This window comes from Erythranthe guttata, chromosome 14 (genome assembly GCF_056151865.1).
Source record: "Erythranthe guttata isolate IM_541 chromosome 14, IM_541, whole genome shotgun sequence".
NCBI lineage: Eukaryota > Viridiplantae > Streptophyta > Magnoliopsida > Lamiales > Phrymaceae > Erythranthe > Erythranthe guttata.
The window spans coordinates 5011220-5028902 of record NC_142546.1 but is presented as its reverse complement, the minus strand read 5'-3'; the positions used below and the strand labels follow the sequence as shown (position 1 = coordinate 5028902).

Sequence of the window (17683 nt, the reverse complement as noted above, 5' to 3'; positions counted from 1 at the left end):
AGTTATGCTTGAAATACGAAATAGTGCCACACCCGCGATAATGCACTTTTGCACGTGTTTGGTTTGATTTTCGGCTTCGCTTCCAAAATCGTTTCGAATCGGCAAAAATAGCTTCTCTTTACCTAAAATATAAATAAAACAAAAATAACATAATATATACAAATAAAGCCGAAAACTCGGACGAACGAAGACCAAAACTCGAAGAATTGATAAGCAAAAATCGTGCAAAACGAACACTTATCAATCCTCAGGTACGCGGTTTCCATTAGCGAACTATGTTACCTGTGAAAATTTTTCTAAATCTCATTCTAAGTTTTTGGCTGCCATATGCCGGGATAGAACCCCGTACGTTTTCTGAGGCTCTACATGACCCAAACTGGAAGCTGGCTATGCAAACATAAATTGATGCTTTGGAACGCAATGGCACTTGGACCATTTCCGATCTTCCTGCCGGTAAGAAGCCCATAGGTTGCAAATGGGTCTTCAAATTGAAATATAATGCCGATGGTTCTATTGAGCGTCATAAAGCTCGACTTGTTGTTCGAGGTGATACCCAAGTTGAAGGAATCCACTACGACGAGACTTTTGCTCATGTTGCCAAACTAGTGAGTGTGCGACTCTTTCTTGCCGTTGCGGTCATTAAAGGCTGGGAAATTCATCAGTTAGATGTTAATAATGCCTTTCTCCATGGTGATCTACATGAAGAGGTCTATATGCGGCTCCCACCTGGATATACTTCTTCACGTCCAAACAAGGTTTGTCGCTTTCGAAAATCTCTATATGGCCTTCGTCAATCTCCACGCAACTGGTTAGCTAAGCTCACAAGTGCTCTTCGTCGTTATGGGTTCATTCAATCTCATGCCGACCATACATTATTCACTTACCGGAGCAATGGGATTTTCCTTGCCGTTCTCGTATATGTTGATGATCTTATTGTGGCAGGCAATAATTCTCCTGCATGTTCTTCGTTCAAGCAATATTTGAACCAGTGTTTTCAGCTCAAAGATCTCGGACCTCTAAAATATTTCCTTGGCATTGAAGCTGCTCGAAACTCGTCCGGTCTTTTTCTATGCCAACGGAAATACACACTTGATATATTGAAGGAAGCCGGTCTTACTAGTGCCAAACCAGCTGCAACTCCAATGGAGCAAAACCACCGTCTAACACATGCAACAGGTCCTCTATTACATAATCCGGAGAGATACCGACGCCTCGTTGGCCGTTTGGTCTATTTGTCCATTACTCGGCCGGATATTTGTTACGCCGTGCATATTTTAACTCAGTTCTTACGTGAGCCTCGACAAGACCATTTGGACGCTGTTCTTCGTGTTTTACGCTACTTGAAAGGTTCCCCGGGTCAAGGCATACTTCTCCGCTCAGACAGCTCACTACAACTATATGCTTTCTATGATTCTGACTGGGCTGCATGTCCTCTTACTCGTCGCTCTCTCACCGCATATTTTGTACAACTCGGCTCGTCCCCAATTTCTTGGAAAACCAAGAAACAACCCACTGTGGCTCGATCATCTGCTGAGGCCGAGTACCGCGCCATGGCAGTTACAACGTGTGAATTAACATGGATTAAGTCCTTTCTTTCCTCTTTGGGTGTCTTCCATACACAACCAATGAGATTATTTTGCGACAACCAGGCTGCCCTTCATATTTCCTCTAATCCAGTGTTTCATGAACGAACAAAGCACATAGAAATCGATTGTCATTATGTGCGTGAACAATTACTCGCCGGCAGCATTTCAACGGCTTATATCCAATCGTCTCAACAAACCGGCTGATATCTTCACCAAGGCCCTTAGTCAACAACAATTTCACTTGTTACTTGGCAAGTTGGGTGTTCGAAATCCTCACTCTCCAACTTGAGGGGGAGTATTAGGAAACTATATATTTTATTACAAGATTAGGCAAGTATTGTGTAAATATTTATAGAGTAGTAATTAGTCGTAATTCTTGTAATTAGCTAATTTGTGGTGTCTTTGAGTGGCTATATTATGCCATATCAACTAATGAAAGAAATCAAGCTTTTCCCATAATTTTATTCTCTCGATAATATGATTTCATCCATTCTCTCTCTTAATACCAATTGCGACGACAAAATCAGCTTTGCCGAGTACAAGACTATGGTAAGTCGTCGTTGCGCAAATGACACAATGTTCAACGCCATTGACAAAAACGGCGACTGAAGTTTGGATTTCGAAGAGGTTTTGGCCCTTTACTTCATACAGATGAAATGCCCACTCCGAAGTTGCAATGCGTATGGGAGTTCGATTTCCGGTGCCTACTTTTCATGCCTGCCATGTGAAAAAAATGACCCCAACACCTACGACCTCTGCTGCAGTCGCTACGGTGGAGGGAAATTCGAGCACCACCATCCTGCGGCCAGCTTCTTGGATAACTATTCTATGCGGGATTTGTTGACTAAGAAGATGAACAGCGTTCAACTCAATCAACCTACAGATAATCAGGTAACTTTTGGTGTTTTAACTAATTGGTTTCACGTTCGATGCAATTCATATTTTCAACCCTATTGATTTATGTCTATAGAAATCTACTTGATCTGTTGAGACAAATTAATTGTTATGAAAGTTACTATATTGCAATATTAGTTTGTGTGTTGTTACGAAATCTAACTTATAAAAGCATAATAAAAAGACACCTGAATAAAGTGGTTCCGATACAAATGTACCATACATCCATGAGGACATGCGAACAAAATTTTACTAGTTCAAATCTAAGTGTACAATAATTAAACTTAATAAAAACATCAAAAACTCCATTTTATGTTATTCATCATTCTTACACACACCTCGAACTTATTGTTCTTAATAATAGTTCATACATCCGCAAACAATGTGTTCTTCCAAATTATACATAAAATTATGGGATATATATTGAACAATTTTCCATTTTTTGCATCGCATGTTCTCACTACATATATATATGTCCATAACTTCTTTAGATCATCTATCAGACGTTTCAAATGTAAATCAATATCTCGTTTAAGTTATCAAAGTTCTTTCATATCATAAAACTATATCACTTTGTAACAAGTATTGTCTGAATAAATAAGTTCCAATTATAAATCATAAATTGCAGTAAAGTTATAGGGGAATAGATAAAAATTGGTGAAATCATGGATTCATATAAATTGGGGACTAAATCACGTGTTGCACGTTAACATAAAAATGTTAGTTGACAGTACTTAATATAATTGTACACTTCTATTTTAATTGCATAACAGAAGAAGAAGGATACTAATATGCAAGAGCATAAATTTCATAATGCAAAAAGTGGATGGGGGGACGAAGAGGTCACGGCTAGCAGCGTAAGTATTGTTCAAATTCCCTTTAGGGTAAATAGCACTTAACCCCCTTGTGGTTTGGACATTTTGCACATGACCCCCTTATGGTATGAATTTAGGCACATAACCCCCTTGTGGTTTTGACATTTTGCATATGACCCCCTTATGGTATGAAATTAGGCACATAACCCCCTTGTGGTTTTGAAATTTTGCACATGACCCCCTTATGGTATGAAATTAGCACATACCTTGATAGAAAATTGGAAAAGACTAAATTGCCCCTATCAAGTCAAAAATTCTTGTTTTAATTTAAAAATTATTATTCTATAAAATGAAAGGCTTAATGTATTTTTTTGTAAAATGAGAAATATAATATATTATTGTGTTTTTTCTATTTTACCGCACATTTTTTTTTAAATTTAATTTTCATTTCAACTTTAGAGAAATATTTTTTTTAGATTTTTCCAAAAGAATCAAAAGAATAAAGACTTTGTTTCTTAAAAAAATTAAAGTTTGATAATAGCTATAAAATAGTAATATAATAATCATAATTAATGACAATGTTAAAGATTTTCAAATTGATTTTTAAAATCGAATAAATTGTCAATCGTACAATAATTAGTAAAATTAAAGAAAAAAGCACAATAATATATTATATTTCTCATTTTACAAAAAAATACATTAAGCTTTTCATTTTATAGAATAATTATTTTTAAATTAAAACAATTTTTTTTGACTTGATAGGGGTAATTTAGTCTTTTCAGTTTTCTATTCAAGGGGGTTATGTGCTAATTTCATACCATAAGGGGGTTATGTGCAAAATTTCATACCATAAGGGGGTTATGTGCAAAATTTCAAAACCACAAGGGGGTTATGGGCCTAATTTCATACCATAAGGGGGTCATGTGCAAAATGTCAAAACCACAAGGGGGTTATGTGCCTAAATTCATACCATAAGGGGGTCATGTGCAAAATGTCCAAACCACAAGGGGGTTAAGTGCTATTTACCCTTCCCTTTATTCTCAATTTATTTATATGTGTTGTAAAATGACATATTTCTCTGGCTCTCGGTTTGGTGATGTGGAATAATTCAGTAGTACAATGTAGGCAACACGATGTTTATATAAAAAGAGAGAATGCAAAGAACAAATCCATAGAGAGAAAATTATGGGATTAGATGGTATAAGTGGTAACCACCGCGAAGTTACAAGGAGTTACAACCACTACAAGGGGATAATGAGGTAGTGGGGTAAGTTGAGAATCTCTAGTCGTGTAGTGAGGAGTTATAAACCCCGAGTGACTTAAGATAGAAATAACCACATTTTATATTATTTGCAACAATATGAACATATAGTACTTTCACGGATAACATTGTGTCATATTTATATGGGCAAATTGCAAATAAACTCACATTCCCAGACTTAATGCACGTATGTTCGGACAAATAGCAGTTTCACAAATAAGTTTCATCCATTTGTATTTTGTTCAAAATACCCGTTATAATATAATTTGCATCACTACTTACATATATAATATCCCCAACTTAAAAAACATTGCACACCCCTGATTTTACAAAATATATCACATTAACACCAATTTTCACAATTTTTTGAATTTCTTTTCGGCTGCTGACCGACTGGCATTGGTTTTGATTTTTTTCTTTTTTTGAATTTTTTGTTAGAAAACCAAATTTTTGAATTATTTTTTGGGCAAATTGCACATCACCCCCTAAAAAATTCTAATTTCACACTTTACCCCCTCAAAATTTTAAAAAGTGAATGTCACCCTTCAAAATGTTATTGTTGTTGCACATTGTCTCGATAGCAAACATTTAATGGATTATTCATAGGCATTTGAGTATTTTTGTTACACATTGCACCTTTATATGTTATTTTTGTTGCACGTTACCCCTTAAAAATATTATATTTTTGTACAATGCCCCTTTAAAATGTTATTTTGTTGCACAATGCCCACCAAAAATTAGCTTCAGGGGCAAAGTGCAACTAAAATAATATTTTGAAGGGGGATTATCCAGTTTTCGAATTTTTAGGGGGGAAAGTGCGAAAATGGGAAATTTGTAGGGTATGAAGTGCATTTTGTCCTTATTTTTTTCCAACCGTTGACCGGTCAACACAGTAAAATTAGTATCAGCACAGTACAATAATCTTACTGTCTTAGATAGTAATATTACTATTTTCACTGTGATATTAATATTTTTTAAACTTGTTTTTCAGTTTTATTTTTAAAAACAATCAACATGTCTTAGATAGTAATATTACTCTTTTCACTGTAATATTAATATTTTTTAAACTTGTTTCTCAGTTTTATTTTTTAAAAACAATCAACACATTCATATTAAAGGTCAAGACAATAATATTAATATTAACAATTGAATATTATTGTGTTAACAATAATATTATTGGCTAAGACAATACTATTGCAGGCCAAAGCAGTAATATTAATATTAACACAATAATATTATTGTGTTCACAACAAAATTACTGTCTGAGACACTAATAGTCACATCGAACTCATTAATATTACTTCATATTACTGTTAACACATAAATATTATTATGTTAACAGTAATATCGTTTTAATGCAGTCAAACAACCGAAACAAGAAATCAACGCCGGAGACCGTCATTGTATGACGATGTCTGGCAGAAAAAAATCAAAAGGATAATTTTCACAAAAAAAAAAAAAAAACAAAAACCAAAGTTAACGTCCAAGACCGCACGTTGACCGGTGGATAATGCCGGTGGCGGGAAACAAACATTCAAAAAAAAAGTTAATAACGATAAAGGCCAAAATTGGTTAATTGGTGAAATTGAGGCTAAAATTATGGTTTAATCATTAAATTGGGGTGAAGTAGAGTTTCAACAGGTTATGGATAATTTTAGTATGAGGTTTTTTTATAGTAGCAAATAAGTGTTGGATGGGTGGGTATATTTACAACACGAAAAAAATACAATACCCCTTCTTGTATTAAGTGCTCTTATCATTTAATTTTTTTGCAATTCGACTTATTTATAACTAGAGTAGGCTCAAATAAAGGAAGGAGAAATGTAATGATCATGCGCAATATATTTAATTTTAATTTAACTGGTCATTACAAATAAGCCCTTCAATAGGTACTTATTCATAAAGTGATTCAGACAAAAAATTCTTTTACAAATAAGTCCACACAAGGTCTAAATTTTTGTAAAAGACTAAAATAGCCCCTCATACTATAATATGCTCCAATTTCATCCTTAATTTAATTTAACCTCAATTTGACCCCAAATTTCACAAATTATTCAATTTTGACCAAAAATTTTCTTTTTTTCAAAAAAAAGATTATAAAATTGCCTCCGCCGTTGACTTTTTGAATTTTTTTTTTCTTTCCATAACATTTTTTTTCGTTTAAACATCAATATTTCTGTGATTGACAATAATATTAACTATATTACTGTTAAACACAGTAAAATTAACTAAACTATAGTTTAACACAGTAATATTGCTATATTAATCTCTAGCACAGTAATATTAACACAACAAAACTCATTATTATTGTGTAATAGAGTAATATTACTATGTTGACCGTTCAACAAATGTAAATAAAATAAAAAAAAACTAAAAGAATTAATATTACTGTGAGTGATAATAATATTACTATAACAACAGTAATATTACTGTCAACCACAGTAATATTACGAATAATAGACAGTAATATTATTATTACGTTACTCCGTGAATAACTCAAACAAACAAAACAATCCAAACAAAATAATAATGTTGATGTGGTTGATAGTAATATTACTATAACAACAGTAATATTACCGTCAACTACAGTAATATTATTGTGTTTACAGTAATATTACAATAATAGACAGTAATATTATTACGTTACTCCGTGAATAACTCAAACAAAACAAAAAACTAAAAAAAAATAATAATATTGATGTTGTTGACAGTAATATTATTGTGTATACAGTTATTTTACTGTCAACGACAGTAATATAATTACGTTGACTTGTCAACAAATCAAACAAAATTAAAAAAATAACAAAAAATAAAAAATAATAATATTACGTTAATTTACTGTCAACGGCAGAACAATTACATAAATGTATTGTCAACGGCAGTACAATTACGTTAATTAACTGTCATTGACAGTATAATTACGTTAATTTACTGTCAGTGATAGCACAATTACGGTCAACGTTTAGCGGTGGACGTAAAAAAACAAAAAAACAAAAAAACAAAAAAAAAAAACAAAACAAAACAACAAAAAAAAACTAAAAAAAGTCAACGCCGGAATCCGTTGGCGGAAAAAAACAGACCAAAAAAAAAAAAGTCAACGCCGGAAACCGGCGAAAAAATCCGGAAGGAAAAAAAATTCGAAAAAGTCAACGCCGGAATCCAGCAGCAAAAAAAAAATTTGAAAAAAAGAAGTTTTTGAAATGAAAAGGTCAAAATTGGATTTTGTGGTCAAATTTGGATTTTTTGGACAAAATTGATTAAATTGGGGTTACAATTAAGAATTGAGTATAAATAATTGGGAGTAATATTGTCATATACATGAATATTTCATTTATTTATAGTAAATATTAAAGGGATGGGTTTATAAGTGAAAAAGATATAGTCCATAAACCTAGAATAATAAAGATGTTTGGTTGGACACTTATGCAAAAAACTCCTTAATTTAATTCATACATTGTTATTTGATTATCTGTTTAAATAGAGTAATTACTCCCTATATTGAAAAATAAGTGTCATTCTAGTCATATTATTTTTTCCATATTAAGTGGGGTAAAATACCAAAAACTCGTGACTAAAAACTCTTATCACCAGAAAGTCCCAACTTTACCCTCATATTAATGTAGTGATGATACATAGATAGAGAAAATAAAAGGACATAAAAAGGCCTAAATTTGTCAAATATTGTTTCCTCAAATTAATTTTATTTAATGAATATCCTTATTAATGTGCATTAACCTTGAACTACACTTATTTTGAAACAAAGGGTGTTTACAAAAACTTCTAGAAACCGCTTTTGAGCTTTCTTTGTTCATTGTCTTTTGTAAGTGTTTACAAAAAAATAACTTTTCATCTTACTTCCCTTAAAAGAAGTTGGTTCTATAAAAAAGAAACACCTTTCTACTTGTTTTCTTTTTCTATTTAGGTTGATTTTCTAGCATATTTGCAAATATTCCAAATTTTTTGAAATAAGTACTTAGGCCTCGTTTGATAGCATTAAGTACTGAATGTTGAATACTGATTAAACAACTTAATCACCAAGAGCTGAGTATGAATGTTTAAGGCTGAAAAATTAAGTCCATTTGATAACTGAATATCAGTAATGTCCGAATAATATTATTTTCTTAATATACCCTTATGCAATGTTGAAACATTATTTATTAATTAAATTTGATTAGCATGTATAAATAGACAATTTCGAAATATGAACTACATAATTAATAAAATATTAAAATTTTGGTTGTGAAGTAATATTAAATATTTAGCATAAATAAAATATTAATTTTAAATTCAAACAACTAATAAAAGTAAACCTTACAAATAAAAGTAGCTAAAGCATGGAAATACATTAAAATCGAAATTAACTTAAAAATTTAAGTTGCTAAAATGAGCATTTTCTTTTTAATAAATTATAAATTTGGTATTAAAGTTTTTAACTAAAAATATTAAATATAAAGTGTTATATTACATTAGGAGCTGAACCAACACAAACAATTTCATATACTTGGGCTTATTTTATATACCCCTAGGTGCCTAATAAACTAAAGATAAACCTAAGGAAAAATCATCCTTAGGCGTACCCCTGGACAGGCGAAAGTATTATACTGTCCTTATATTCAATTTCCGGCCAAACTGCATTCAACATTTCTGACCTGCATTTAGCATTTTCACTCATTTATTTAAAAAAAAATTCAAATACATGTTTTTTTAATTTATTATTTAGTATTTATATATTTTTTTCATTAATTTTTTTTTTAATTTAATTTGTTTATAATCGATATGTTTACTGTATTGAAAATAACTACATGTAACTATAGTAAACTATAGTCATTCGTAGTTATATTCTTTCTTTTTACCCCAAATTTTTAGTCGACCAATTATGTACACACACGAATATTGGATTATACAAAATTAATTTTAAACCCCAACAACAAAAAAATAGAATTATAATATTTATATTATAAATCACCTCATAACCAACAAATAAAAATCGAAAATACACAAATATATGCATATGTAACTACATGTTAGTATATGTAACTAGTAATGTACAATAATGTATACAGTTTGTAGAGCACTGTAACTTGAAACAGATGTAACTTTAACCACATTTTTTGACACTTTCAAGGAGATGATCAATGGTTTCCATTAAACAGCAATTGCAAAATCAAAAGGAGAAAATTTATGTTAGTGCAAATCAACAAAAATTGAAGAAACATCAAAACACCAAAAAATCAACAAATACTAAGATATCGAGAGATAGACAAAGAGAGAGGTCATAGCTGCGAAATGCTACGAATTTTAGATCAAGCCACCAATGACTCTTCACCACAAGCACCTCTTACCAAAACCCTAGCTACCACCAACCACCAAAGGTTCCGCACTCGCAATGAAAAAAATTATTGAAACAAATCTGACAATATAAAATTGAACAAAATTACAATAAAAATAGATCTCGAAGAGAGAAATCCAACGATGGGTAGCCCCATCAAATTCTGACTGTCGGAATACAAATTACTCCTCCGGCAAGACCCACCGTCGTCGAAATACGCTCCGACTATAAAACGATTGCAGAAACAGATCGAGTGCTCCAAACTGAATGAAATTACCACCAAGCTCGACGAGAGGAATCCAACGGTAGTTAAACCATCGAATTACGACCACCGGAGAGAGAGTTATGACAATGTGAAGCACCATCACCGGTTGGAGATCTATGGGGGCGAAAATTGAATATGAGAGTGAGAGAGAAAGACGGATGTGAGTTGGCTAGGATTTTAAACTAATTTTAAAATGATATTTTAGGTATTTTAGGGTGGACGAGGGGGTCTGTCAAATTAATTTCAAAATAGAGGGGGTTTGCACTAGGGTGTAATCCCCTTGGTGGTTAGTTATATTTAATTTCCATATGAGGAGTTCCTAAAATAATTTCAAACTTATAATGGAAAATAAAAGATGCAAGATAGTGGTGCAGTGGCCGGTGCAATATAAAATCTCCATAAGGATATACTCGACCAAAATTCATTCGATTTCTTTTTTGAATAAGCGCTAAACCACTCCATCGATCAGCTATCAATACCAAACACACTTAATAAGATGGACACTGACCGAATAAGTAATTGCTGCCAATCAGCGCTCATTCAGTGATATCAAACCGGTCCTTAACACCCACTTAACACACAAATCATATGCTTTTAAGCACAAAGTTCATGTGATCATCAAATCATCTCCCACCATCACTCTGTCAATCAACTACCTTGCAATAGGGAATTAATTATGTTACAATTGTGAATTGGTGTATTGATTTGGAGCATGTTCCTCCAAATTTTGATTTTTGTGTTTAAGTTTTAGATGATGCATCTGTAGGACTTTACTGATTCAAGTTCGAATCTTGGATTTACATTATAATATGATGATATATATGGACAACAAAATGTACTTGTTTAATTAAGTTATTTGTATGCGTAGATATCATACATGGACAAATTATATTATTTCATGGTTTAATAAGACTCATAAATTATACGTTTTTCTTATCATTTAGTTGAGTTGACACACGGTACTGCAAATTTAAACTCCAACTAATAGTATGGATGTAAACTTGATTTTGCGAATTAGGCTTGTGAAACTTTTGCCTTATGGTGTTTCATGTATAGTACTTGTCTATGCGTGTTTTCACAATGTTCTTATAAATGGGTTTAATATCTCACTGTTGTATACGAATTATGTATGTTTCAGGTGAGCCGTATGTTCACGAGTTTGATGAGTTGGTTTGTCGGTCAGGATTGATGAGGACGAGAGGATTACACACGTACAAGATATTGATCATTTTGTTATCTTTGTATTGCTCTTGGGATATTTCTATTCTTGTGTATTTACATTTCCAAGATTTGTCTCTCTCATTTGAAATATTATATATGATGATTTTAATGTTGGATCATCTTGCCGCGATTAGAATCTGCAGAATCTCATGTTGAGGAGGAAGACGAAAGCTTGAAGTTCAATGCATGGAAGAGTAACGGAGATGAAAAACTTGAATTGCTTTATTTCTGATGTATGTGATTTTATAATATGCTGAACCGAATGAATTAAGTTGACCAACTCTTCTGATCCATCTATTTATACACAAAGTATACATACAAAGAGTATATACAAAGAATACATTCGAGTTTGTTACACGGTTTTGATTCGCGCATGACTAATTAACCCTTATTAACTCCCGATCGACTAATGTTGATACCAACAATCTTGGTGAGGTGGAACCTTGCGATGTGATTGGTGGAAAGTAGTCGATTGCGTATAATCCAATATCCCCCTCAAGATATGGATCGAATAAATTTTTAAGAGACATATATCTCGAACATGAAATTATAAGAGAAGGAAGTGATATGTAAGGGTTTTGTAAGAATGTCAGCAACCTGGTCCATTTTCTTGATTGGCATTATTAATCTAATGACACCTTTGGTACCCTGCTCTCGAATGTAATGGCAATCTATTCCAATATGCTTCGCCGCTCATGAAAAGTAGGGTCATTTGGCTATGTGGACAACTATCGAAGTATCACAAAACGGTAGAGTAGTAGCACTTGAATATTCTTGGTAATCATTGAGAAGTTGTTTAATTCCAACTAATTCGCTAGCTACGGAAGCTAAAGCTCTATAATCTGCTTTATAAGCTGAGGAAATTTAAACAGTAGCTTGTTTCTTTCATTTTCAAGAACTTAAGGAATCTCCCAAAAACACATAAAAACGAGTAATACTCCTTGTGTCGTTGCATGAGCCCCAATCCGAGTCTAAGAAGGCTTTGAGTATAATAGGTGTTGTTAAAAATTATACCAATCAACCTTTTGTAAACCGAGTCATCTAGTAACACATCTCCTTCTTCTGAGTTGCATGGGAAATTTTTTAATTTGTCCAACTCCTTCAGCTTGAATATGCTAGTTTTTCAAATCTACAATCATTGTAGGATTATGACTAGCTAATGTGAAGTCATCTATATATAAACTAATAGAGCAACAAATATATGTATTAGCGTATCTTTTATATATATATTATTAGCGTATCTTTTATATATATATTACGTATATTATTATTATTCCTATTTATTCTAGTTACCTTGTATAATAGGTTACCTTGTGTAGTTAGGATTAGGATTTCCTACATGTAACTATATATATGATTAATATACGTGAGAGATAATTCATACTCTCTTTTCTCCAAATATATTTCTCCTATATGGTATCAGAGCCATGGCCCAGACCTAACCATGTGGTGGAAATTGCCGGAATCTGTGTGAAATTCCCGAATCCTCGGTGCCGAACAAAAAATGGTGAGCTCCCGGTGCGCAAATGGCAGGCGGTTCGACGAGCTCCAGGTGGGAGGCTCGGTGCGCTCTGATGGTGTGAGCCCCAGGCGCAAATTGAGGGGAGGCTCGGTGGTCCTTTGTGGTCCAACCTATGTGGTACTTTGTTCGAGGGGAGGATTGTTGAGGTGCAAACAATGTCCCACATCGGTTAAATATGGGAAAGATCTATGGTTTATAAGGAGGGGATAGTAACTCCATTGGTATGAGGCCTTTTGGGGAAACCCAAGAGCAAAACCAGTTGGGCCCAGCCCAATCTGGACAATATCATACCAATGTGGAGTTCGTGCTATCCCCGCGGGGGCCCAACAGTGCTAGCCATCACCATCTTTCTCCCCCTCTCGGCCGTCGCCCCTCTCTTCTCCATGGCCGGCGATACTTCTTCTTCTTCTTCCTCCACCGCCTCTCTCAATCCTTTTCACCTCGCCCATGCCATCTCTAATATCAAATCCCTTATCCCCGTTACTCTAGATCTAAAAAATCCTAATTATCAAAAGTGGAGCCACTTTTTCACGATCACCGTCGGTCGTTTCAGCCTCTCCGATCTTCTCCATGGCAAACCCCGACCGGATTCGATTTCCGCCGACGAATGGCAGCGCGCCGACTATCTCCTCCAATCCTGGATCTACGGCACCATCTCCGACGATCTATCCAGCATGGTTCTCTCAAAAACCTCCACCGCCTGTGATCTATGGAACGCCATATCTTCTCTCTTCACCGATAACAAAGACTATCGAGCCATTCAACTTGAAGAAAAATTCAAGTCCCTCAAGAAAGGCGCTCTCTCCATTCACGATTATTGCCAAATAATCAAGACCACGGCGGACAGCTTGGCCGATGTCGGAAACCCAATCTCCGACAAACAACTCGTTCTACAAACCCTACACGGCCTTCCGAAAAATTACGGGACCGTCGCCAATCTCATCTCCTTTCAAAATCCCCTTCCCACCTTTCTACAGACTCGTTCGCTCCTTCAGATGGAAGAAACAAGAATTTCTGAACCGGAGCAGACCGCTGCTGTTTTCTACGCCTCCAACGCGAACTGTCCATCCAACAGTTGCAACAGTTCCTGCAACAGTTCCCGCGGAGGTAGTTCTTCGCGCTATCAGCGCGGGGGTGGCCGATCCAACCGTCGTGGAGGTCGCAGCACTAACCGTCACCCCATGCAGCACTACGGCTATCATAGTGCTCATGGCGCATCTCAACTTTGGCGCGCACCTTACCGACAACAGTCAATTTTGGGATCCGCTCAAAATACATCGGGCCACCCAGCGGCTCAAGCCTACTTTACTGGACCACCTGAACCCTACACCGGTCACTCGGCTCCTACTCAGGTTCATCCGCAGCAGCAACCGTGCCACAGCTCTGGCAGTTCCATCAACAGTTGCAACAGTTCCTGCAACAGTGCCAACGTGGTGGATCTCGCACACCGTTTGAATACGGTGACACTTCAGCAGCCTACCGAGTCACAGTGGTTCATGGACAGCGGGGCGACCTCTCATATGGCACCACACTCAGGTAATTTCAATTTTGTTTTTAATCCAGGCAGTTAATTCCCCAAACATGTCGTCGTCGGTAATGGTTCCACCCTCCCCATAACCCACATAGGCCACACAATTCTTCCCACCACTCCTTTCCGCCTCACAAATGTCTATGTCACACCCAATATCGTTAAACACCTTATATCTGTTCGAAAGTTCACCCGCGACAACTCATGTTCGGTTGAATTTGATCCGTTTGGTTTTTCTGTGAAGGATCTTCGGAGTCGAGTCGAGATTTTCCGGTGCAATAGCTCCGGTGACCTATATCCATTTGGCGTCCCTCCCCCCACCTCACCTCCCGCTGCTTTCCTCACTGTCACAACACCTTCGTCTCGAACTCTTTGGCATCGGCGTCTAGGCCATCCCGGCAAACACGTCATGTCTCGTTTATTTTCTAGCACTTCTCTTTCCCATAATAAAGACCATAGGGAGTCTCTTTGTAATGCCTGTCAATTAGGCAAGCATTTTCGTCTACCATTTTTTTCTCAAAAATCTACTACTGTTGCTCCATTTCAAATTATTCATGCTGATTTATGGACTTCTCCTGTTTCTAGTCTTACGGGTTTCAAATATTATCTTGTGCTAGTTGATGATTTTACCCATTATTTATGGACTTTTCCCCTTCGAAATAAATCTGATGTTTTTACAACCTTTGTCAATTTTCATACACTTCTCAAAACTCAATTCCAACATCCCCTAAAAGCCTTACAAAGTGATAATGGTCGTGAATTCAAAAATGCGGATTTTCAAAACTACTTCACTAAACACGGCATCCTAAACCGTTTTTCGTGTCCCCACACCTCCCCTCAAAACGGACACGCAGAACGAATGATCCGCACTATAACTAACATGATTCGATCCCTCATCTTTCAAGCCCATCTTCCCCCTACTTATTGGGTCGAAGCCCTTCATATGGCCACACACCTACTCAATATCTTACCTACCAAAACCACACAAAACCGGACTCCTCACGAAGCTCTTTACCTCATCAAACCTACATACTCTCATCTTCGAGTATTCGGCTGTCTCTGTTATCCCAACCTCACCGCCACCGCACCACATAAACTCGCCCCCCGTTCTACTCCTTGTGTCTATCTCGGTCACCCTTCCTCTCACAAAGGCTATCGTTGCCTTGATAGATCCACTGGCCGAATTATAATTTCTCGTCATGTTATCTTCGACGAAACTAACTTTCCCTTTGCTGAGTCAACTCCCCCCAAAAACACCCCTCCTCCTTCTGCCTTGGACGAAAACACACCCTCCTTGTTCCTCCTCCCTCAGACTTCGTCTAACTGTTGCAACAGTTCCTCCAACTGTTCCAACAGTGAACCACCCTGTTCCAACAGTCCGTCCAACAGTCCCATAACACAGCCAACACCTATTTCCCCTGCAGCACTACCTGTCGACCACAACCAGCTCACAACCCCTTCTCCTACTCCCACACCTCCCCCACCTCCCCTTGCTCACCCTATGGTGACTCGCAGTAAAGTGGGCATCCACAAACCCAAAGTCCCTTTCTCTCTCGTTGCATCCTCTACCTCTCCCATTCCCACCAACTATCGCCAAGCTCTTCTTGACCAAAACTGGCGAAACGCCATGATTGAGGAATATACTGCTTTAATTAAAAACAATACTTGGAATGTTGTGCCCCGCCCCCCGTCCACTAATGTTATTTCTGGTAAGTGGATATACAAACAGAAACTCAAGTCTGATGGCTCCCTTGAGCGATACAAAGCACGGTGGGTTGTTCGTGGGTTTCACCAGCAGGCTGGAATCGACTTTGACGAGACTTTCAGCCCAGTCGTCAAACCAGCCACTGTTCGAACAGTTCTCAGTATTGCTCTCTCGCGATCATGGCCAATCCACCAGCTTGACGTGAAAAATGCCTTCTTACATGGCAATCTCTCTGAAACTGTCTACTGCGAGCAACCTCCCGGATTCGTCGATCCATCTCACCCCACTCACGTGTGTCGTCTCAACAAAGCACTCTACGGTCTCAAGCAGGCACCACGTGCTTGGTACAAGCGTTTTGCATCTCACATTACTACCATGGGGTTCAGAGAATGCAAGTCCGACACTTCACTCTTTGTGTACTGTCGCAACAGTTCACGCGACTGTCGCAGCAGTTCACGCGACTGTCGCAACAGTTCCTGCGCCTACCTTCTGCTGTATGTCGATGACATTGTACTTACGGCCTCAACACCTGAATTGCTCCGCTCCATCATCGCTGCCCTTAATCAAGAGTTCGCAATGAAGGATCTTGGCGATCTTCACTACTTTCTCGGGATCTCAGTCACTCGCTCGTCGAATGGGCTATTTCTCTCTCAACGCAAGTACGCCGACGAGATCCTAGAGCGTGCACACATGGCTTCCTGCAACCCTTGTCTTACGCCGGCTGACACAAAGAGCAAGTTGTCTTCGACCGCTGGACCACCCGTTGCAGACCCTACTCTTTATCGCAGCCTTGCCGGTGCACTGCAATACCTCACGTTTACTCGTCCTGACATCTGCTATGCTGTGCAACAAATATGTCTATTCATGCATGATCCGAGGGAACCTCATATGGCCGCTCTCAAGCGTATCCTTCGCTACATTCGTGGAACTCTCGATCACGGCCTTCAGCTCTCCCCCAATCCGGACCTCTCTCTTATCGCTTACTCCGACGCCGATTGGGGTGGCTGCCCTGACACTCGTCGTTCGACATCGGGCTATTGTGTCTTCCTCGGCAACAACCTCATCTCTTGGTCCTCCAAACGACAGGTCACTACCTCTCGATCGAGTGCGGAGGCCGAATACCGAGCTGTCGCAAATGCCGTCGCCGAAACGACTTGGTTACGCAACCTACTTTCTGAGCTGCTCTGCCCACTTTCGAAAGCCACTATTGTCTACTGTGACAACGTCAGTGCCGTCTACCTATCCAGCAATCCTATTCAACACTCTCGTACGAAACATGTGGAGATCGATATCCACTTTGTCCGAGACAAAGTTGCTTTGGGACACGTTCGAGTTCTTCACGTCCCATCCGCCTACCAGTTTGCCGATATCTTCACGAAAGGGCTCCCTACTCAACTGTTCCAACAGTTTGTCTCCAGTCTCCACGTCCTCTCCTTTCCCGTTTCGACTGCGGGGGTGTATTAGCGTATCTTTTATATATATATTATTAGTGTATCTTTTATATATATATATTACGTATATTATTATTATTCCTATTTATTCTAGTTACCTTGTATA

At 37.0% G+C, this 17683-nt stretch overlaps 1 protein-coding gene across 1 annotated transcript; it reads left to right on the top strand.

Annotated features, from left to right (window-relative positions):
* Positions 1-2063: 2063 nt before the first annotated feature.
* On the top strand, positions 2064-11339 carry LOC148764981 (uncharacterized). The gene is made up of 3 exons (XM_088812638.1): positions 2064-2135; positions 2238-2477; positions 11289-11339. The coding sequence occupies exons 1-3, from the start codon at positions 2064-2066 to the stop codon at positions 11337-11339; spliced, it is 363 nt and encodes a 120-aa protein (XP_088668764.1).
* The last annotated feature ends 6344 nt before the right edge of the window (positions 11340-17683 follow it).

Bases quoted from the DNA above. Each gene is read 5' to 3' on its own strand.
- LOC148764981 (XM_088812638.1), top strand. From the start codon at position 2,064: ATGATTTCATCCATTCTCTCTCTTAATACCAATTGCGACGACAAAATC. The intron at 2,136-2,237 runs GTAAGTCGTCGT...TACTTCATACAG, and splicing joins TTGCCGAGTACAAGACTATG to ATGAAATGCCCACTCCGAAG. The intron at 2,478-11,288 runs GTAACTTTTGGT...TGTATGTTTCAG, and splicing joins ATCAACCTACAGATAATCAG to GTGAGCCGTATGTTCACGAG.